This window comes from Ylistrum balloti, unplaced genomic scaffold, assembly GCF_031769215.1.
Source record: "Ylistrum balloti isolate Yb309-2 unplaced genomic scaffold, AGI_CSIRO_Ybal_v1 Utg369658, whole genome shotgun sequence".
Lineage (NCBI taxonomy): Eukaryota > Metazoa > Mollusca > Bivalvia > Pectinida > Pectinidae > Ylistrum > Ylistrum balloti.
Window position 1 is genome coordinate 69,964 of NW_026781910.1, and position 24,148 is coordinate 94,111.

At 34.2% G+C, this 24,148-nt stretch overlaps 1 protein-coding gene and 1 non-coding gene across 3 annotated transcripts; one reads left to right on the top strand and one right to left on the bottom strand.

The window, feature by feature from the left end:
* The first annotated feature begins 7,164 nt into the window (after positions 1-7,164).
* On the top strand, positions 7,165-7,237 carry Trnaa-agc (transfer RNA alanine (anticodon AGC)). The gene has a single exon. It is a non-coding gene; the product is annotated as a tRNA-Ala (tRNA).
* Positions 7,238-11,861: 4,624 nt separating this feature from the next.
* LOC132558192 (GDP-fucose protein O-fucosyltransferase 2-like) lies at positions 11,862-24,094 on the bottom strand. 2 transcript variants are annotated; one of them, XM_060222726.1, is made up of 9 exons: positions 23,959-24,094; positions 22,357-22,607; positions 19,812-19,930; positions 19,291-19,424; positions 15,552-15,624; positions 14,151-14,273; positions 13,314-13,494; positions 12,518-12,650; positions 11,862-12,073 (listed from the first exon to the last, which is right to left on the bottom strand). In XM_060222726.1, exons 1-9 carry the CDS (start codon positions 24,060-24,062, stop codon positions 11,920-11,922), a joined length of 1,272 nt encoding a protein of 423 aa, XP_060078709.1. In that variant the 5' UTR covers positions 24,063-24,094; the 3' UTR covers positions 11,862-11,919. The 2 variants fall into 2 exon arrangements, with proteins under 2 accessions (XP_060078709.1, XP_060078717.1); XM_060222734.1 differs by lacking the exon at positions 15,552-15,624 and adding an exon at positions 17,419-17,485.
* Between the last annotated feature and the right edge of the window lie 54 nt (positions 24,095-24,148).

Consider the following 24,148-nt stretch of genomic DNA (forward strand, 5'->3'; position numbering starts at 1 on the left):
ATTCAGATATAGTGGATACAGCATAAAAGGTGGATAAATAGATCGTAGTGTGTCAACTGTATAAGAAGCGGATAGATAATATGTCAATTGTATAGATGTTGGGGAGATACGTGAAATTAGAAAGTTACATAAATGTAGGCTAGATAATAGGACAAACTGATTATTAGTGGCAGACAGAGAGACAACAGATGAATGGTGACTGCATACAGAGACAATCGGGTTAGTGGTGACTAGATGGTGGAACAACCGGATTAATGGTGACTGGGTAGTGGAACAACCGGATTAATGGTGACTGGATAGTGGGACAACCAGATTAGTGATGACTGGAAAGAAGGACAACCAGATTAGTGTTGACTTGATAGTGGAACAACCAGATTAGTGGTGACTGGATAGTAGGTCAACCAGATTAGTGGTGACTGGATAGTGGCACAACCAAATTAGTGGTGACTGGATAGTGGCACAACCAGATTAGTGGTGACTGGATATTGGCACAACCAGATTAGTGGTCACTGGATATTGGCACAACCAGATTGGTGGTGACTGGAGAGTGGCACAACCAGATTGGTGGTGACTGGAGAGTGGCACAACCACATTGGTGGTGACTGGATAGTGGGACAAACAGATTAGTGGTGACTTGATAGTGGGTCAACCAAATAGGTGATAGCTGGTTAATATTCAGACAACACAATGATAGGTAAACATATTTACAATGCACACCTTTTTAAAAAATCTGCCTCGTCTTGTTCAGTTACTAAATACGACGTAGTTCAGGATGCAATGCAATAGAGATGTTTGTGCTCACGTGACGCGTTGTAAGAATTGATGGAAAACGGTACTGCAGTTAGTGCAATTCTTTGAACGGTTAAAGATTTTACTACAATAGCTTGTAAATAACATTATCATCATCATCACAAGAAATTGCTATGCAAATCAATATTGAAGCGGATGAAATATATTGCTTGGATTTCATTCAAATCAGTTTTCCTCTAAATGCTCAAATTACTACGTTTTTTATTTGTAACGACCCAATCCCTAATGTTGTACGTTACATATGCGTTTTCCCCAAATGAACCCCACACAATTAAGGATGACAAACAACCTAGTCATCTGCACGTTTAGGAAAGGCACATACGGATTTTGCATTTTGAATTAGATAATTCTGTTTTAATATCACGAGAAGATATATCTCATAAGAATTGTAGATATTGTGATTTAACTTATACCCTCAAATCAATAGTAGTTTTCTAAACATTTGCCAATAATAATACTTGATATAACTACTTGCTAACAAACTTTAAAAAATTACGTATGTATTTTGTGATTTGTATGCTTTCTTTTAAGACCGTATGTGTCTTCCATGGTGGATTCTGTTCCTAATTTTGAACGCCATCTTCATAAAAAAATATGTCATTGATGGGATACATAACAGGATAGGATCTCATCCAAAAGATGAATATATAAATGATTTTTTTAAAGATTTGTTCAGCTTGATGACATCAGATCTAGACTGATATTTCATAGTGTCTTCAGTAATAACAAACATATTTCACATGTGTGTCTTATATGTTAGTATCTGCGCACTCGTGGTGAAAGATACAAAAATATTAGACACACGAGTGACATATATTTTATATTACTGGAGACACTATTAAGTATTCTATTGATTACATTTTCACAAGCAAAATAGTCAAGTTACTGGCAAATTTAGGACGAATATAAAAGGACGAACTGACTCGATCTCTCCCACAGGCATTATGGGTACGTTAATAGCACCCCTGTAAACGGCTCACGACATTTCAAGGGTCTTTAAAAACGGTTTTGTGTCAAAAAATTAAGGATTTCAATATTTTTCTGTTATTCAGTTTGAATCATTATTTTAAAAATAGATGTTTGCTTATGAAGAAAATGACTATAGTTGTTCATATGGTCATAAAAATTATGGGTTATATCGCGGGAGATTAATTTTGAGTAAGCAGTCATCTACCATTGTGTTTACATTTTGTACTTTCACTTTTCAATTACCGACGTGTTTTCGAGATACATCTTCATATACTGTGGTATCAGTGATAATTATGGTAATTTGTCTAGAATATTGATACATAACCTCTCAAAAAGCGCAAATGTTTCACGCTGATCGATGACATACACAACAGTCTACAGCTGAGTCCATCTTTGGTGTTGTCAGGGATGTCGTCATTTCCTTTTGCCCGACATCAAGCCTTGACCCTGACGGTGAGGTCAACCTCCGTAAGCCGTTTAAAGAGGTGTATTTTGACTGTAAGTTTACAAGTTTATTTATTCCTAATGCAATACAGCATATAGGATATAAATATACACCAATAATTGTGTCAAATTCTTAAGTAAAGTACAAGATGGCGGAGGACAATTCTATTCGAAGACATAACTATGTACAGACGTTTCATTCATTACAGCATGACAGAAATACTGTAGCAAATATTCGAAAACAAACAACATAGCAATAAACATGACGTTATGAAATTTGGTAACACAAATGCAACACCACTACAGAAACTAAATTATCCAAAAATACACGAAGGGTTGATTTAAAGTATTTTTCAGTATGCAATTAACGAACATTAAAAGTCTATTACATTTAAATCAACAACAGTATTTTTTCAGAAATTATTCCAACATGATAACAATTATTGACCGAGGAGAGTTTTTCTTTTCATTGTAGCATGCAAAAGATCTTTACCAAGTTTGTTTAAAACCTTTACACTTTTACAGGAAAATAATTCAATTAGTTTATAGACACTTGGATGGCGATAATAGTACTTTTGAATGTATCTACTTCTTAAATCAGAATATGTAGGACAAAGTAGTACAAAATGTATTTCATCCTCGATATCATTTTGATCACAAACTGTACAAATTCTCTGACTTCTGGGAATGTTATTATAACGACCTGATTCACTGTAAAGGAACGGCAACTTTGTTACCGATTAGAAGCGGACTAGGCTTTTCGCGGACACTACTCACTCCATGTAACCTCGCAGTGGGGCTTCATAATGGAGTTGGGTTTTTTTCTTTAAAAACATGTAAACACAAAACATGTGACAAGTTACTTCGCGGTTGAAAATATGGCGGCAACGCAAAGCTGTCGCTTTTGATAAAACGAATCATCTTGAAATGGCTAGCTCTGCTTTCAAGACGTTCGGTTGGGGATTGGGTCTAATATCTGATTGGGTAATTTGAGAATCATTGTTTGCTGACTTCTATGGAAATGAACGTTTACCATGGAAATGAATGTCGTGTTACAAGTAAACAGCCCTTCAGGTTTCAGGTTTTGTGATTTTTGCATCGGGCTTTATGATTTGTCAGTTTTGTAAGATGATTTGTGTTCTCTCTTTTTATTGGTGTTCATTTGCGAAGTGTTTTTGTTACTGGTGAAAAATAATAAAAGATGTGTTATTTTAACCAGTAAAAATAACACGTCTCAACCATATATTCTCAATATTTCTCTGGCAAAAACGTAATAAATGAGATTTCTGTTAATTCATTGTCGTTTTATTCTATAGAAAGAGAGATGATATGCTACAGTATAATCGCCATGATGTAGATGCTGTCCGTAGCTGACCAAAGGTGGTAGCTTCCTAAGATAAGAGGATGAGAGAGAATAGTCCGTCGGTGCTTAATAGAGACTCGTGTTCCTATCTCCCATTACGACTTGGTGTAACATGGAATATGCAATCTGTGGTGAGCTGGTTTGGTATTCTCATTATGCACCATAGGCAATTGTTGCAAAATAAAAATGTTGCTTTTCACTCTTGAGGTTTCGCAAAATTGCCCATAATAAGAGGCCGACGAATACACAGCAGTGAAATAAAATGGGATTGAATCTCTATCGTGGATGTATAACAAAGCAATTCTTAAATTTCAATCATCAGTGAGATTTCTTCAATGTCAAATTTCCAATAGTTAACTATGCTAGTGTTCCTAACGAGACCTCTTTTTCTGACCATCCAAATCGGGAGAATTTAGCGTTCATCAAGATGTGATTTGATTCATTGTATTTTTTATAAAAAGCAAAAATTGCTAAGTTGGTTTGTTGAAGAGTGTGTATGGAAGGGTTTGGGATTCTTGGAGTCACTGGAAAATGACAGAGAGTTGTTTTGAATGATATTTCAGTGAAATTTGGAGAATCGGTTTCCTGAAATTCAAGAAAGTGGAAATGTATATAGATACAGGTTGTATATTGGGATGTTATATGATACATGTATGTCTGTATGCTTGTGTAACGATTTCACTTTTTGTCAGGAAGGGTATAATATTGATTATTGATTGTAATTAATCATGTGCTATTTAAATGGAATCTCGTTTACCTGAAAGACTCCCAACCCCACCTTCTGAACCGCTTGATATCTTGGAAACTATTTTTGGCTACTGTTTCCGGATTTTATTTCATTTTTTATTTAGTTTATCCAGTAACTTTGTTTTGTATTTTTGTTCACCCTGTACTCAGGTTGTTAAGTCTTCGGGAGAACGAGATTCGTACCTTACAGTATTATGATCACAAAATTTGCAATTTACAATTTGTCCGCAACGACAGCAATATAAGTTGTTACTGTTCTGTTTGTATATATTGTACAGTATATTATGGTTATGAAAGATGATCAGCAAAACTGATATTAAAAATTTCTAAAACACAAATACTTTTTGTATTTTGTTTTCTTTGTGTGCTGATATATTTGATAATTGTTTATTTTGACCCCCAAACGAAGTTTCTCATAAACGACTGGATGGAATTAAGATATTGTCCGATTTTTGTGAATAGTCATCAAAAAATGTTGTCTTACAACGCGAAATAATGGTGACGACCGATGTGGTGAGATTCAAATATTGTTCAATTTTTATCACATTGTGAATTAATATCGTTTTAACACTATCCTCATCAATTAAAATTGCGAGGGTTTCGCGAATGCTTGTAAATGCGTACCTTATAATTATCACTTATTTAACTAAGTTGTGTTGACATATTTCAGATTTCCGAGTATCTGGTTCTACAAAATACTCTAAATCTCGTTTTTATTGACAACGGTGTTTGTTGTACTGACTTAATGGTTAAAACTGGTGAATTCTAATCATCATTTTAATTAATGTACAGGTAGTTGTGCATCAGGTTCTCTAGATCCCATTTACCTGACATTGACTATATCATATTTCATATCTACATACTTTAGACAGAAAACACAGAAACAGCTTATAATTTTACACAAACAATGTTCCGACGGAGTATACCTTTTTTTTCTTATAGTTCGGACAAATATTAACTTAGTAATCTAATTTTTAATTAAATCAAACTTTAAAAGAATCAACATCGATGTTATTTTATACCGTTGGTGAGTGCATTAAAACTGCACGACGATATTGCTTATTTTATCATTAAACTTTTCTATATATTTTTTTTTAAAAAGTAGAAAAAACGTGTTCATGTTATCCTATTAGCATTTACCACTCTTTTTTATTATCCAAGACACGTATAACATTACGAGCGTGTCCTTACATAGATTTAAAAAAAAATAAACTCGTACATCATTCACACTGCAATAAATCTTATAAATAAACAAACTTTAATCTAACATGAAAAAATATTTTCAAAATATCTTATTTACCATGCCATAAAGGATTAAAGAAAGATAACTCTTAGAACAGCCGCAGATTTTTTTTATTCGTCGAGGTAAAACGCCCTGTTCCAGGCTTTCACCCTGTCAAAGCGAATTCTTATTTGGTGACAAAAGAAATTTATAGATGACTTGTACTTTCTAATTCTACAAGTTCTACCATACAGGTTCTTTAACTCCAATGAAACGTCTGGGTTTCCTATAGCTGAAACTTGCAGTGTGATATTTTAAGGGTAATCATTATTTTTTGTAGGTCAGCTTTTGGAGTCGAAATTGGTAAATGGGTTGAAACATCCTAACAGCAACTACAACCAAAAGGAAGTCGTAATTTATACTTTGTAAGTTGTTGACCCTACAGGACCCTGGAGAGTCTGGTCACGGCACTCTCTTTAGGTCACTCAATGCATTTCCAATGTGATTCAGCTAGGGCTGGGAGACTTGTCTGATTTTTATCAAACATGAAAGATCCTAGACAGTTGGAAATAAGGAAATACAAGGGACAAGATGGCAGCTGACCTTGAGTTCCCAGTTACCTCTCCCTCAGTGGCGCTCAGTGAGCAATTTGTCAAGTATATATAATCATCTCCTCCTACCTGATATAAGTTATACGATATCTGATCAAAATCATCAATTTGATTCAAAATATACCATGTGAACTACTTGGGGTGCCGTGACCAGACTCTCCAGGAATGTAGGAACAGCAATTTGTCAAGTATGAATTATCATTTACTACCCTCACTGTTGTTTTCAATATATTGTCTTAAATAGAAGTTTTCTTTTTCACAGGTTATTATATAGATAATTAGACCCTTTATAATCATACGACTGACCTACTTATTTTTGACATAGTTTCCTACTTGATTCTTAAGATCCAATACTTGTCATGCAGAAAACAAGAAACCTACAACTTTCACTTTAATATTAAGGAACTTTACAGAAAATTTTTTTAGATGAACATGCACACATTTCGACATTTGGCCTCCTAAGTTTCTATGAGCCCATACAACATTTTTTTTTAAATTTCTAAATAGTAAGTTATCACCGACTGCAGAATGGTCCAAAGCGGCACACCTCCTTTTTAATAGGAAGAATTATAAAAAAAAATGCTCAGTTCCCGATGGAGCTCGAATTAGAATGCTCAGGCAACCACCAGCTCTGTCATTCATAACAACCATAAATGACATCACAAGATATTTCAGTGTTGGAATGCTAATGTAAGCAAGACTGTAATTCGTCACACAGTAAACGGTAGAGCCCACTATATGATAACTTACAGCGACAGGAATCGATGTTAAGTAATTTGGTAGTGCCGTAATTACAGCGCAATATTATCTAGATAATCGTCACCTTATTAAGGGACTGTATTTGTACCCATTATACAACACTCGAATGTCCCAACTACTTGTGGAGGTACTTAATTTATGTCCGACTGCTTGTTCGTACGAATCGTAGGCACCGGTGCCGGTGTCCGAACTTCTATCACAAAAGTCAGGGATTTGACACAAATTTTATCTGCTATGTAGGGGAATTAGCTCAAGTGGTAGAGCGCTCGCTTAGCATGTGAGAGGTACCGGGATCGATACCCGGATTCTCCACTTTTTTTTCTCTCCCATTCTGATCTCCCAGAGTTACTGACCTCCGTTTCACTCTGGTAGTACCTCTGATGTATCCTTCCACTTTTTTTCTGGTTTGAGGTTCAGTCACAATGCTTCCCTAAGTCAATTGATGCTTTGTGTGACAAAGTGTCGCGAAAAATGTTCCCCAAGTAGAAATTGGGAGCGAAGAGGTTTCGACCAACCAGAGCTCATCTTACATAAGAACATACATTATTATAAGTATCTGCATTCATACTCTGCAACTTAATATGACAAATCATTGGTTTTCTAATTAATCGTTTATACATAACAGTAACATTTGTAACGGCGCTCCAGTATTGTTCAAACATCCTCTCTCTCTCTCTCTCTCTCTCTCTCTCTCTCTCTCTCTCTCTCAAATTTATGTTATAATATAGAAAAAAGAACCACAAAAATTTAACATAAAAGTGATTTATTTTCAAACTGTTGGTTAAAACTTCAAACATTATATGAACGTGAACAAACTATTTGGTCTCCCAAGTCTTAAGTCAGACTAACTTAGCAAAAACTCAATTTCAATACTCTTTTACAATTATGAACAAATCTTTTTGTTCAGGAATAAATTGTTTTAGAGCTTTGCCAGATGGAACAGCAATCAAAATATAAATCTACAAGTCATTATGCAAAGAAACTTTTCTTCTGAAAATACAGGACAATTAATTTCAAAAAGAAACTATCACTATCTTCTTACAGTACATTTTGTTTAGAATGACAGTCTCAATCCAAACATGAACAGAAATACGACAGCCTTCCATACACATATACATATATGTGCACCATTTAAAAAAAAAACACATTTGTTATACTGGTAAGCTTTCGGTCTCATATTTATAAAATCACAGGATAATCAATTTCTCATAACAAGTAACAATCACACCTTGCATAGGTAAGTAATGTACAATATACAACAATATTGGAAGATTGTTTTGTTTCACTTTGTTATTTCAAACCTAGTATGATACCAGCCCATTAATGAAGAGGACATAAATTAATCCAATTCCATGTTGTGTTCCCATATCAGTGGATGTACTATCATAATGTAACAGGTGTAGTACCTGTGTGGTATGTAAACATTTAAATGTATCTTAAATTATTCAGATAAATGCCTATTTCAGATCTGTATATAAATGTATATATGTAATCGATTACATATGAAATACAATAAAAAAAATGTGAACACAAATGTATTTGGCATTGATTTCTAGTCAAACATAAATAACTTTTTCTAAACTTCAATTCTACTAGTCTTACCCTCTTATTCTTAAGCAACAAAATCTCTTTTCAGAGCTTCAGAAATTAAGTCACACAAATACAATGCTTCTTTGCTATACATTTACAATGTACGTTTACACGTGAAATGTTCTCGAGTTCAGTACCTCACCGATCTTCTGTTTCATTTTAAGTACCGTGTGAAATTCTCAGAAAAATCCTTCACACTTTCCTCTTTTACGCAGTTGTTGTCAAGTGAATGCATACAGGATGTGAGTGGAATTATCAGTGGTACTTTGCTGCTCAGAAATGTTGATAATTAGAACTCTGTACGTGATCAGGGTACAAGAAGGCCACTTACTAGGGTATAACATTAATTAGAATCATAAACATACCATTACATATCTAAATCATATATTCTGCAATTCACTGAAACTCTTTCAAATATCCTGATCATTGGATACAGAAAGACACAATTTAGAAATTTTGAAAATAAAAGAATTCAAGTCTTATTCAAAGTGATATTCAAATAAGGTTCCTTGTAATTATAGATCATGATTACTTTTTAATCATCACTAGTGACTCAAAGTAAACGTGTCCATGATCTTTGAACTTTTGATGGGGAGCGAATTAATTGTAGCTTTAATTTCGTGTATATTGGTCGGAATTCCAAAATCCAATATTGTGTCAATAGAATGGATTTGTACATGTGCATATAAGTAAATGCATGTAGCTGAAGTGTGAAGAAATATATCCGGTTTACACATATGTTATTATTATATTGCCGTGATTGTAATCGCTCTAACTGTCAAGATGTTTGTATTCCATGTATCTACATGTATAATGAACTGCATTTTGAACATGATTAACTTAACTTCTACAATTCTTAATGCAGTTTTACAGCAAATCATTTTATCATGTCTTACGATACAATCAAACAATCTCTGTGTCTTTTAGCTGTATTTTTGGAAAGACAGATACAAGAAATATACTTACATGTACTAGATTACAAGTAAGATCTCTGCCTTCATGTATTTATGTAAAGTATATAAAAAACTATGGTAATTAAGAGTACCAATTATGATTTCTTTGTGATCTATTTATATATACATAGCTTACAGATTATATTAGATTCAGCATGTAAAAAATGTATTTGAAAAAAAAATATACATATGTTTTAGATTGGCAGGATAAAAAAAGTGAGTGTAAGGATCCAAATATGTTTACAATCCAAAAACCATCTTTATAACTAAAAACAAGAGAACAAAAACATCAAAAACAGAATTATTATTAAAAAAAATAAGTCGATGAGACTTTTTATAGATAGTTATCAATCAAAAGGAACCAAAATCTTTTTCTTTCCAAAAACAAAAGAATGCAGTATCAACCAAGCATGATGTATAGTGTTTTTCAAAAGAAAAGAATATTTTTTACTTTTGCTTTTTTTTTTGAAAAATTGGCATTTGATATTTTGATCAAAGTTGAGAATTACTTTGCAATACAATTAAAAGCTTTATTTGTTTACAGAAATGTAAACATAGTTCGTGGCAGTAGTAGTATTGTGGTATTGTAATTACATGATAAACTGTAAATTTATTTTCTGATCTGTCATATATTTTAAAGAGGAATTGAAGTGACGGAGAGATATTGAAACAATTGGAAGAAAAACTTATTTTGATAATACGTGAATTAGGCGTTGTTAGAGAATTATGCTCAACATACTATCAAAAGCTGAATGGCAGACTAAAGCTACATGTAAAACAACTATAACAGATCTGACTTAACAAACATAAATAAAAATAAAGCTCTTTCAAATCATTAACAATCATCAATATTTATCATGTGAAATTCTGGTACTTTTTATTTACGATGAAAGTCATGCTGTTCTTAATCCCATATACACATTTATAAACTTAATTTAAAAGAAGTTCTGTATGGAATAAATTGTAATTACGATATTACCAACTTCTGATTACAAAGTTTGCTAAAAAAAAACACAATAATATTATACAAAATTCACTTATCATTCACACCATCACTGTTTAAAAAAATATTGTACTCATCACATCGAGTATGTGTACAAAACTATGAAACCCTGGAAATCATTTGACCTTTAACCTTTTGTTACAACCTTGACCTCTGATTTACTTTCTGAATTTCTTAAAAATTACGTATAAATGACAAAAAAAAAAAAAACTTTGAAAGAAACAGTTTTATATGTGGTAATGAACAAGTCTGTTAAAAATTCATAAAATCACTGTCATTTCCGTTGAAGATTGAAACTGTTTCTGCATAGAGCAATTACTTTGGCATACATCATCATCAGGTAAACAACGACTGAACAACATTGGGCGTGGGACAGAAAGACAAAAGTGGCTCTTTCTTCACCCTCACCAAAATACAACTTATATTTTAAGACACTGACCATATATATGTATATATCAGAAGGAAATTTGAAAACCTTCCAAAATAAAGTTTATGTTTGGGAAAATATTTCCTTGGTGTTTTCTGTAGAGACTTCAAATCTTTATGCAGCAATACAGCATTTAACATATGTGTTAATCTACATTTCACATAGAAATCTTAGATGTGATTAGAAGTAATCTCTCTATTACCTAGTGTATGTACACTAACATAAAGATATAGTGGACTGTAAATTCCTTCTATCTATTATCAATTCTAAAGTTATTTTCTACTTGTATCTTCAACCGCTTTAAATGTCATTTCAATGTCTCCATACAATTTTACTATAACCTCAGACCAGAAGTCTTAACAGCAAGAAAATGTCATTCACATTTAGTTATACAACCATCACACAAAAACATGTGCTGGGGTATCTACTGGAAATATGTATCCTTTTACAGATATGAATAATCATTCAATACTTTTACTATCTGCTGCAGTACATCAAAATTTTCAGTAATAAATTCTTTAATCCTGTATAATTAAAGTATTTGTTTTTAAATATTATTGATATTCAAAAGAATATTTTGTGACTAGTACCAAACATATTAAACACCAATTTATCAAACACTTCAATGTTACTGCAAAATCATATATTTTTGCAGGGTTTAAATTTCCAGGTTTTTCATAAGAGCTCCAAATTGTATTTAGTCAACACATAATATTGAGGATAGAAAGTACTCACAAATTATGACAATAGTACCAGAAGCTGATTTCCACTTATAATTGTTACCATTATGTAGAGAAATAACAAATCAGGATTTAAGAAATTCCTACAAAATCAACGAAAACCCCTCAAAAATCAACAATTTCACGGCAAATACTTGTTTTATATGAAAATGTCATTTCAAAACTTGAAACATGTATATACAGAAGAAATTTCATAAAAAAAAAATCAATAATTCATCAAATGTGTAACAGAAATTGGAACAGCTTTGACGGCAAATAAAGGATTTCTAGAGCACAGATGATCAATATTTGATGGTCCATTTAGAAGGCTGTTCACAGGTATCGCTGTCATCATTGCAGAGCCTATTGAAAGTCATTTCTGGCTCAAATCCTAAAATCTCTCGCTCTTCTTGAATTCGGAATGAAAATGTTGATACATAACTTCCAATGAAATACCTAGAACAGAACAAAATCAACCAATGTAATAGCACATCTTTAAAATCCAAGGGTTTTTAGTTAATTTACCCTATCTGTGCAGTTCTGAAAATTTCATAACAAAAATGGAAGACATGAAATCATTTAAATGATACAAGTTCAGTTAGAAACCATTTCAGCATTTAGATTTTGGAACATATATGCACCCAGTCCCCCTACATCCCCTATCTTCCTATCCCCTCTCATTTTCAGGAAAATGAAGATGACTTTACTGCTAAAAAAAACTTCCATGCAAATTTTGACCAAATTAAAAACTTGAATTCAACTTTGTAATATAGCTAAAATATTTTTGAAGAAGTTAAAAAAATCCATGACATTAACAAAACAAACATGAAGTTTAAAGAGAAGTGTGACAGACTGTAACATTGACAAACCAGGTTTTAGATATTATGACAAAGAACCTACCTGGCATGGGCACAGATCCACTGATCAATGATAGCTACTCCACCATCTTTATATTTTTCATGTTCCTCTGGGGTGGGTTTATACCGATAAACTTCAATCTTCTCACCAAACTGCTGTTTTAGATACTCAAACTCTGTGGAGCAACAGTAAATATTTTTAGCTCTAAAAGCACATACAACCTGCTTTTATACTGTTTCTCCGTAAAATGTCCCAACATTGTTTTCCAACAGTTTATTTATAATGTTGTAACCACAAACATGGTAAATAAGCCCATACATACAATATACTGTCCGTTAGATTCATCTCAAAATCATAGTTCAATGTTAAATTGTACAGGTTTAAACTGTAAAGTCTTGAACTGTAAATAAAACTATCAGCCTTTTTCCCTTCAGTAATTATATACTTCTTCAAAGTTATCTAATTAAAAGATATATATATTTTTTAAAAAAATCATTTCATTTAGTTTTGAATGCATATCAATTCAACAATACATAAATGTATATATATGAAATGAGCAAGGATAAAGGTGTCAAGGTACAGGTCAAGATACTGAGGTAAGGTTAAAGGTGTCAAGGTACAGGTCAAGATACTGAGGTAAGGTGAAAGGTGTCAAGGTACGGGTCAAGATACTGAGGTAAGGTTAAAGGTGTCAAGGTACGGGTCAAGATACTGAGGTAAGGTTAAAGGTGTCAAGGTACAGGTCAATATACTGAGGTAAGGTTAAAGGTGTCAAGGTACAGTTCAATATAATGAGGTAAGGTTAAAGGTAAGGTTTAACTTATCTAGTATCTAGTACCTTCATCAGGTGCATCTGTGGCAATGAAGACTTTCTTGAGCTTGTGTTTTTTCAGTATGGGTTGAACCTTTTTAGGGACATGTTGGATACTGGGTATCTCCCCTCCATGGGCATACAGATAGTCTTTCCTTCTCAGATGTATAGCTAGGTAAGGACCACCTTTAGCATCACCATGCTTTTTCTGTATCACAAATTATAACAAGTTATATGAACAAGATGATTAGACAAGAGATGTAGGTATTACTGAATTACATTAGTTACTGATAACAGCATTTAATTAAACATGTACAATGTACTTCTAAGTAAAACAAAGTAACTATGTATGTACATATTCTTCATATAACACAAGACATAATGAGAATAATATACTGTACTTTACAATACAAACAACGTAAACTGAACAATACATCAGTACTTCCTCATGAAAAGAATCACTTTTTTATGGATATCAATATATACGTAACCGTGGTAAATACTAGTCCTAATATAGGAAGAACTTTTCCTAAGCTCGATCAGTCAAGTATCAATCTAGTAAGCCAAAGATCCTGGGTGTGAATCCTAGTGGAGGCATGGAAATAAAATTGACCTCCATCATATTTTGGCCCAAGGTGGGACTTAGGAATAAGACTTTGCCATGCCCAATAAGCATTTCTGTAACTCTAGGAAAAGACAAGTTATTTCCTGGAGGGGGAGTATGTAACCCTGGTAAATACTAGCTACAATATATTGTTAAAGAGAAGTTGTTGGGTGATCACCAGACTAGTAAACCAGATGTTCTGAGTTCAAATCCTAGCAAAGGCATGGAAATGACATTGAAATTTGTTACATATATATTACATTCATTTTTGTCCAGTCATCCAGCAAAGTTTTATCTTTCTTGTCAGTGGAGCTGAGATATTTTTCACGGAAACTATCTCCAATATCTCTCAGATGTTTGGCATACACCATACTTCTTCTGCCCTGTAAATATTCAATAAGAATATAATAAGAAAGACCTATTGAAGCAATATGTCTCTGTTTTTGTAGCAGTTATCACTATTTACTAATCAAACCTACATATCTGGAGTTCAATTTATTCCATATATTTTGTAAAATATCAGTGATATATACTTATTATTATTATTGTATTTTCAAAAAGTATGCTTATTATCTATACTCTGTTTACTTTTATAGCCAGAAATTGAAAGTCAACTTCAAATGATAGAAACCATTATGACTATAGACGAAACACAATTAAAAGAATGTCAACTTGAACAGATGAATTCAACTTTTCATCTCTGAATATAACTCTCGTTATATAATTCAATAGGAGTTTTCCTGTTTAGAATGAAATGTTACAGAATGAATTACACTATTTAGGTCATCAATGTAGGTTTTGCAAGTTGAACATTCTGTTAGTTATCAAAGCTCAGTATGGTTAGTAATTTGTTAGTAATTTCACTACATGAACAACACAGATGTGGATGGGTAGGCTTTTTGACAGTACATGCTCTATTCTAAGAAAACTGATAAGAAATACCTACATTTGAAAAAAACCAACATAATCACATAAATTATTATGATGATGTGGAATGAAGATGATATGAAAACATCTCCCATGGTACATAACAACTACATTTTAATTGTGATGCATTCTGGGAAAGCATGGGATGTTAGTTAAAGTTGTTTTCTTTTCACAATCTTCATGGCACTACATGGTACAGTAAGTGGAACCTGGGAAATTGTAAAATCATTTGTTCAACATTTTTATCACAAGGCTTACACACTGATTTTAAAAGTTAATTTACACTCCACAGCTGGACAATTGTTAAAAAAACCAAATTTAAATGGTACAAAAATAAAACCACACAAATTTGTGAGACACACAATAACTTTTCTGATTTAAAACAGTTCCATAACTAATTCTGAAAATAGTGAATAATCCTACAAGTGAGGCCAGGCAAAGGCTAAATGGAATGAATCTGGGACTTGTGCAAGTCTAGATTTTCAGTATGACTACATGACTAGCTATAGACTAGCACAAGCTCCAAGTTAACCCACCATTATGATATTGCATTGCATTGGTAACTAAACTAGTCACCTTTAAAGACAGGTGACCTTTACATGCAGATGGCTTTTAAGGCAGGTTTTACTGTACAAAAAACTGACCAGATTTTATTAGTTCCTGTTGAACATCCAACGGTATCACATTACAGGATCAATTTAGGAACTTGAAAAGAAAGTGTGTGTGAGACTTACACTCCAGTAGAGGGGAGACCACTCACTGTACATGCCATGGATAAGTGTCTCAGCTCTGTCCAAGAATACAGACCTGTAGGGTTGAAATGTTAATAGTTCATGACAGGCTTTTGATGTGAATAGCTTTAGTAAGGAATGAGTATTAAGAGTGTGACTGCTACCTTATCTTACAGATTAGATCATACTTTAGGTGTGACCTCCATCGTATCTCCGTAAGGTGACAAGTACAGGTGTGTATACTTTATACAGGTGTGACCTCCACCGTATCTCTGTACGGTGAAGTATAGGTGTGTATACTATATACAGGTGTGACCTCCACTGTATCTCTGTACAGTGAAGTACAGGTGTGTATACTATATACAGGTGTGACCTCCACCATATCTTTGTAAGAGTGACAAACACAGGTGTGTATACTATATACAGGTGTGACCTCCACCGTATCTCTGTAGGGTGAAGTACAGGTGTGTATACTATATACAGGTGTGACCTCCACCGTATCTTTGTAAGAGAGACAAACACAGGTGTTTCTACTACCTACAGGTGTGACCCCCACTAAATCTCTGTAAGGTGACAAGAACAAGTGTGTCTGCCAACTAAAGTGTGACTAACATCTTATTCCTATAATTGTGTTCACTTAAGGTGTCTATTTTCTAAACCTGTTGATGTGACATCATGCAAACTTAATTTTGTATGTACTTATACATGTGTTATCAGTACTTAACACTAGCTGTGACCTCCATCTTAATGGTGTTTCATCTTCCATACCTACCAGTGTGATCCCAATCTTAACTGCACAAGGTAAGACCAGAAAAGGTGAATAAAGGTGTTACCTTCATCTTATTTATGTAAGTGTGACCAGTACAGGTGTGTAAAAATGTGACTTCCTTCTTCTCTCTGTAAATGTGACTACTACATGTGTGTGCAGGTATGAACTCCACCTTATTGCTTTCCATGTGACCCGTACAGGTGTGTGGATTTGTGACCTAAATCTTTTTTCTGTTAGTGTGACCAGTACAGGTGTGTGAAGCCATGACCTCAATCTTATTTCTACAGGTGTGAACTCCATCTTATCCCTGTAAGTGTGACCAGTACAGGTATGTCCACCTTAAAACAATATAGATATGATCCTGGCCTTAATTGTACAAGTGTGACTAGTGCAGGTGTATGATTAGTGTATGTGGAACAGCTGGAGCTTTATTTCAAATGTTACAGCCACTTTTACAGAAGGGTTTTTCGTAGGGTCTAGAATGTTTTAAATACTTTCATATTTACATGCTCTAAGCAGACTGCAAACGATTTTTTCTGGGATTAAATCAACCTGAGGAGACATTAGATACTATGAACTTAACAATAAGCATGCAGGCTATAGCAAAGTTAAAGACTTTGAATCATTGAATGAATAAAAATTTGTTCAGAATTCCACAAAAAATGCTTGCTGAGGTGTATAAAAATTCTAAAGCAACTTTAAACAAGGGTAGTACAAGTACTAAGTGCTAAGCTTCATAACCATAACCTTCTTTTTCTTTCAAATAAATTCAGCAGTTGAAGGGTAATATCAGATACTTAACATAGGTAAATTACTTACATATATTGTAGTTCAGTTTGTTTAGCACAAAGGACAATATACATTTTTGGCAAATTATTCTGTTTTGTTACATTAAATGATGATATACATTGTAGCAGGGCCTCTTGTCACTTGCCTAGATTCCTGGAAAGTAGATTACTTTGTTTCCATTTCTCCCTACCTCCATGCTCTAAAAAATTAGAATGAGCTGTTTTGTTTGTCCATCATACAATCATGGTATATATGCAGCTAGTGTGCAGGCAGAGAGATAGAGAGCTAGCCAAGCACCACACAAAAACTTACTTCCCAGCTACGTTTTTGTCCAAAATGATCATGTAAAAGTGTTTCCGCTCTGTCAAGCATCACTAATCTACAAAGGACCTGCCATTGTTATTCTAAAGATTTATAGTGAGTTCACTTAGGTCAAGGTCATAAGAAGCAATGAAATACAGCAATACAGATCATCAGATCAGGTGTGGTCAAATTAAGTTTTATTCAGGTTCAATTTGTATGCAATGACTGATATCATTAGAAGGTAGAATCTAAGAAGAAAAGAAGGAATAAGAAATATTGAGTAGATAAATAAGAAAGACAAGAAAGATTGATGATAACATTATAACATCTGGTGGTTTTATCCTACTATTATAACACTAAAGTGATGGCTACCAGTGTCACCTAGTGGAACACTAAATTTTATAAACTAGGAAAACACCTGATGGAAAATTACTTTGTACAAGAGTGACAACTGGTGGAAAACTAATATGTACAAGGGTGACACCTGGTGAAAAGTTACTTTATACAAGAGTAACACCTGGTGGAAAATTACTTTATAAAAGAGTGACACCAAGTGGAAAACTACTTTATAAAAGAGTGACACTTGGTGGAAAACTACTTTATAAAAGAGTGACATCTGGTGGAAAACTACTACGTGAAAGGGTGACACCTGGTGGAAAATTACTTTGTACAAGGGTGACATCTGGTGGAATACTACTACGTTAAAGGGTGACACCTGGTGGAAAACTACTTTATACAAGAGTGACACCTGGTGGAAAACTACTTTATAAAAGAGTGACACCTGGTGGAAAACTACTTTATAAAAGAGTGACACCTGGTGGAAAACTACTTTATACGAGGGTGACATCTGGTGGAAAACTACTATGTTAAAGGGTGACACCTGGTGGAAAATTACTTTGTACAAGGGTGACATCTGGTGGAATACTACTAGATTAAAGGGTGACACCTGGTGGAAAACTACTTTATAAAGGAGTGACACCTGGTGGAAAAACTACTTTATAAAAGAGTGACACCTGGTGGAAAACTACTTTATAAAAGAGTGACACCTGGTGGAAAACTACTTTATAAAAGAGTGACACCTGGTGGAAAACTACTTTATAAAAGAGTGACATCTGGTGGAATACTTCTATGTACAAGGGTGACACCTGGTGGAAAATTACTTTGTACAAGGGTGACATCTGGTGGAATACTACTACGTTAAAGGGTGACACCTGGTGGAAAACTACTTTATAAAAGAGTGACACCTGGTGGAAAATTACTTTGTACAAGGGTGACATCTGGTGGAATACTACTACGTTAAAGGGTGACACCTGGTGGAAAACTACTTTATAAAAGAGTGACACCTGGTGGAATACTACTATGCACAAGGGTGACACCTGGTGGAAAACTACTTTATAAAAGAGTGACATCTGGTGGAAAACTACTTTATACGAGGGTGACACCTGGTGGAAAACTACTTTATAAAAGAGAGACATCTGGTGGAAAACTACTTTATACGAGGGTGACACCTGGTGGAAAACTACTTTATAAAAAAGAGACATCTGGTGGAAAACTACTTTATACGAGGGTGACATCTGGTGGAAAACTACTTTATAAAAGAGAGACATCTGGTGGAAAACTACTTTATACGAGGGTGACACCTGGTGGAAAATTACTTTATACAATAGTGAGAACTGGTAGAAAACTATTTGTATAAAGCTGACACCTGGTGGAAAACTTCTTTGCATAAAGCTGACACCTGGTGGTAATAGCAGAAAAACTATTTCATACATAAGCAATAATATGATTTTATATTCAATTTCAAATGGCATCTTAAAGAGCAACATGTACATATGGAGCATGTTGGTCTTACTTTCAAACTTAAAAATATCTCCAACCTACCTCGCTGATGAATTGTGCATTAGAAATGGTTTGATGAAGCCTGCATGTCCCATGTATGACATGCATTCAAACTTTTTGGCATAAACATCATCTCCATAACCAAAGAACCAGTGATGCCAGCGACTGTCTTTGCCCTGCGTTAGTATTTAAAAGTGATGATTTAGGAAGAGTCAATCAAATTTATTAATTTTTTGGAGAGAGAGAGAAAGAGAGATATGTTCTGTGATATATCAATTACAGTTTTTTTTCAATACTCAGAATGGCTTCTAATTTGTTAACATGGTAAAATGTATTTAAAAAAATTTGATGAAAGACTGAAATTTTTTTAACAGCTAACTTTAACACTAAGTCTCTGAGTAAACAACTGAAGACTATTAATTTTTCACTAATGCTTCACTGTTTTGATATGATCTGGATTTCTATTTCTGAAACTGTAAAAAACTTTAAATGAAATTTTGAGAAAATATCTCAGTAATGATAGTCATTGCCATTATGCAAATTACCATAAACGTGACACTGACCTTGGAATATCCATGTTTGTCCAAACATTCACGAATGTCCATCTTCTCCTCCCACTTGGTCCAGCCCTCCTTGTACCTTTGTAAGTAGTACACTTCATCAATCACCGGCTCCTCACTCACTACCAACACAAAGGTTAGGTGTAAGTCACCAAATACAGGGTCATTTTGTCAACAGACAGGTATGTAAAGGTCATAACACCCTAAGTTTTGATTTGAAAACAGATACATGTAGGTCTAGGTCAGTATAAAGGTAAGTTTGGGTCAGTTTATAGGTAAATCTAAGTCAACACACAGATAATTCTAGGTCAATACATTATTAAGTCTATATCTGTATACAGATAACGCTAAGTCAGCATACAAATGTAGTAAATGTCAGTTTAGAGTTCAGTCTAGGTCAGCATACAAATCTAGGTCAGCAAAGCAGTGGAAGTCTACAACACTACATAGGAGAGTCTATGACAGCATGCGGGAAAGTCTAACAGTATACAGGTAAGTCAAGGTCAGTACTGGTAATTCTATGACAGTATACAGGTAAGTCTATGACAGTATACAGGTAAGTCTAGGTCAGTACAGGTAGGTCTATGACAGTATACAGGTAAGTCTAGGTCAGTACAGGTAAGTCTATAACAATATACAGGTAAGTCTAGGTCAGTACAGGTAAGTCTATGACAGTATACATGTAGGTCCAGAACAGTATACAGGTAAGTCTAGGTCAGTACAGGTAAGTCTATGACAGTATACAGGTAAGTCTATGACAGTATACAGGTAAGTCAAACACAGTATACATGTAGGTCCAGAACAGTATACAGGTAAGTCTAGGTCAGTATACAGGTAAGTCTATGACACTATACAGGTAAGTCTTACACAGTATACAGATTAGTCTATGACAGTGTACAGGTAAGTCTAGGTCAGTATACAGGTAAGTCTAGGACAGTATACAGGTAAGTCTAGGTCATTATAGAGGTAAGTCTAGGACAGTATACAAGTAAGTCTATGACAGTATACAGGTAAATCAAACACAGTATACATGTAGGTCCAGAACAGTATACAGGTAAGTCTAGGTCAGTATACAGGTAAGTCTAGGTCAGTATACAGGTAAGTATATGACAGTATACAGGTAAGTCAAACACAGTATACATGTAGGTCCAGAACAGTATACAGGTAAGTCTAGGTCAGTATACAGGTAAGTCTAGGACAGTATACAGGTAAGTCTATGACAGTATACAGGTAAATCAAACACAGTATACATGTAGGTCCAGAACAGTATACAGGTAAGTCTAGGTCAGTATACAGGTAAGTCTATGACAGTATACAGGTAAGTCTTACACAGTATACAGGTTAGTCTATGACAGTGTACAGGTAAGTCTAGGTCAGTATACAGGTAAGTCTAGGACAGTATACAGGTAAGTCTAGGTCAGTATAGAGGTAAGTCTAGGACAGTATACAAGTAAGTCTAGGAGAGTATACAGGTACTTCTAGGACAGTATACAGGTAAGTCTATGACAGTATACAGGTAAATCAAACACAGTATACATGTAGGTCCAGAACAGTATACAGGTAAGTCTAGGACAGTATACAGGTAAGTCTATGACAGTATACAGGTAAATCAAACACAGTATACATGTAGGTCCAGAACAGTATACAGGTAAGTCTAGGTCAGTATACAGGTAAGTCTATGACAGTATACAGGTTAGTCTATGACAGTGTACAGGTAAGTCTAGGTCAGTATACAGGTAAGTCTATGACAGTATACAGGTAAATCAAACACAGTATACATGTAGGTCCAGAACAGTATACAGGTAAGTCTAGGACAGTTTACATGACGGTCTAGGACAGAATACAGGTAAGTCTAGGTCAGTGTACAGGTAAGTATATGACAGTATACAGGTAAGTCTAGCACAGTATACAGGTAAATCTATGACAGTGTACAGGTAAGTCTAGGACAGTTTACATGTAGGTCTAGGACAGAATACTGGTAAGTCTAGGTCAGAATACAGGTAAGTCTAGGTCAGTGTACAGGTAAGTCTATGACAGTATACAGGTAAGTCTAGAACAGTATACAGGTAAATCTATGACAGTATACAGGTAAGTCTAGGTCAGTATACCAGTTAATCTTTGACAGCATACTGGTACATTTTCATCAGCAAAGAAAGAATTCAGGTCTTCACGCATTAAAGTCTTGGTCAGTACACATGTAAATCTAGCTCAATATAAGGGCAAGTCTTGGTCAATGTTCAAGTTAGAATCAAAGTCAGCAGACTCATGTTATTTAAAGTCTGAGTAACCATTATGGGTAGGCTTTACCAAAAACATTTGAACACTGATTGTGATGTTACATCATTGTGTTAAATTGTAAACAACTTTCAGCATGTTACAAGAGTTATGTCCCTTAGTTTACAATCTGAGGCTTATATCAGGTCGGGTACGTCTTACAAAGCAGATGAATTTGATATCAGTCAGCATTTAAATATTTCATACTGTTCTCCCTTTGATTTTAAACATTGCCAGGTATTACACACAATAAGTATTCAAATTGCTTGTGTACCTGCTAAAAATTCCTCAAATTCCAGGACAGGTATGTGTCTCCTCAAGCTTTCAAGATCAAAAAAGAGAGACCAAGGGAGCATTATCTGACTGATCTCCCTTGTCTGCCAGTGATAGATCCTCCCCCAGGGTGGCAGCACCAATGCCCAAGGTTCATCATCATTCAAAAGCTTGACAAGGTTGGCAACACGTATGTAGACATCTCGCCTAAGGTTGAACCCCTCACCGGGATTCACATTGTATAACAGATATCTACAACATTAAAATTATACAAAATTTTCAGAATTAATTATCACAATCTGATGCTTAGTTCATGTTATAACATGTAGATTAAATGAGATATTTTAACAAAGGTTGAATGTTTTGTTGTAAATGGAGATTTATATATTATATTATGTATATTCTGAGAGTCAAAATCACAGGACAATTTTAATGTATATCATTCCCTTTAAACAACGCTGATCTATTTCATCAAGATATTCAGAAAACTGTCATGAATGTGCAGTTCTCTGATGTCATTTGCTCTCTAAAAGACAGGACATAGCACATTAAAACAGAGTTGCCTCCCTTCCAATATGTGTCACCAAAGATAATTGTATGACCTTTTTGGTCCTTAAACTAGAAACATTGGTATTTCTATGGAGTATATCCTTGAATCAAAGTGAAACATAATCTTAACATTAACACATTTTACAGAATGACCTGAAATACCAGTTTACACAAATATGTAGTTTATCTAATTATATAAATGTAATTGAATTGTTACTCTTAAATTGTGTTTAGGTGAATAAACCAACTGTACTTTATTCCTTCTTGACAGCATCAACCAATATTATATCATGGCACGACAACATAACACAAGCGCACAAAATGCTGATGTCACAATCAAGGTGCAATCACTTACTTCAGTGCACCAAATATAAGCACATCCCTGATATCTGGTCTTTAAAACCAACAACAAATAACTAATCTTTTCTCTCTGCAGTCCATTCAACTTGTATTTCATCCCTTATAGTTGTTTCATTTACACTCTAGATTTATGCAGGTGGGTAATCAGTAAAATGTGTAGTAGTAGGGGAGGCATCATGAAAATGAATTGCGAAAGGAATGAATAGAAGCACTAAACTTGTTTTCCCTTCCCATATGCAATAGATGAATGTGTAATATTGTTGACTATCGAATAAAAAATTTGTTTCAACTAAAATTAATTTACAATGGTATTAACAGACACACGTTGTATTTTCAAACGCTGCATTCTTTTAAGGTATTGCCCACTTCTAATACGAATGTACTTGACAGATTGTCTTCAGCTTTCAAAAACATATACTGTCTCGGGTGTATTTTTTGCATATGAACACAAACTAAACGTGACACATTTCACTTTTTATTTATTTTCCATCTGCCCTTAGTTCAGTGCGTACCGTAAAATGTATGGAAATTGATATGTAAATTTCAACTAAATTAGACATATCGTATCTGTGAATGACTAATGAACATGTATAGACATAATTTGAAGTACACTAACATGCACAGTACTAGTAATTTAACAAAGTACAGCTAAAGTACACAGCTGACGTGTCAGTAAAGTAGAGTTCCTTTTTACCTGACTTGTTTAGATGCCTTAAATTCAGGCGCATCATTTACACCGACATTAAAGGCAGCATCTTGTTTCTCTTTGCTTTCAGTAAGTCTTAGATCAAGAAACATAAATACAAAGAGAACTTCAAATACAGCCCTGGCGTTCATCTCTGTATCATGCGTCCCTGCCAATATCAACTTCCGGTTTAATGGCA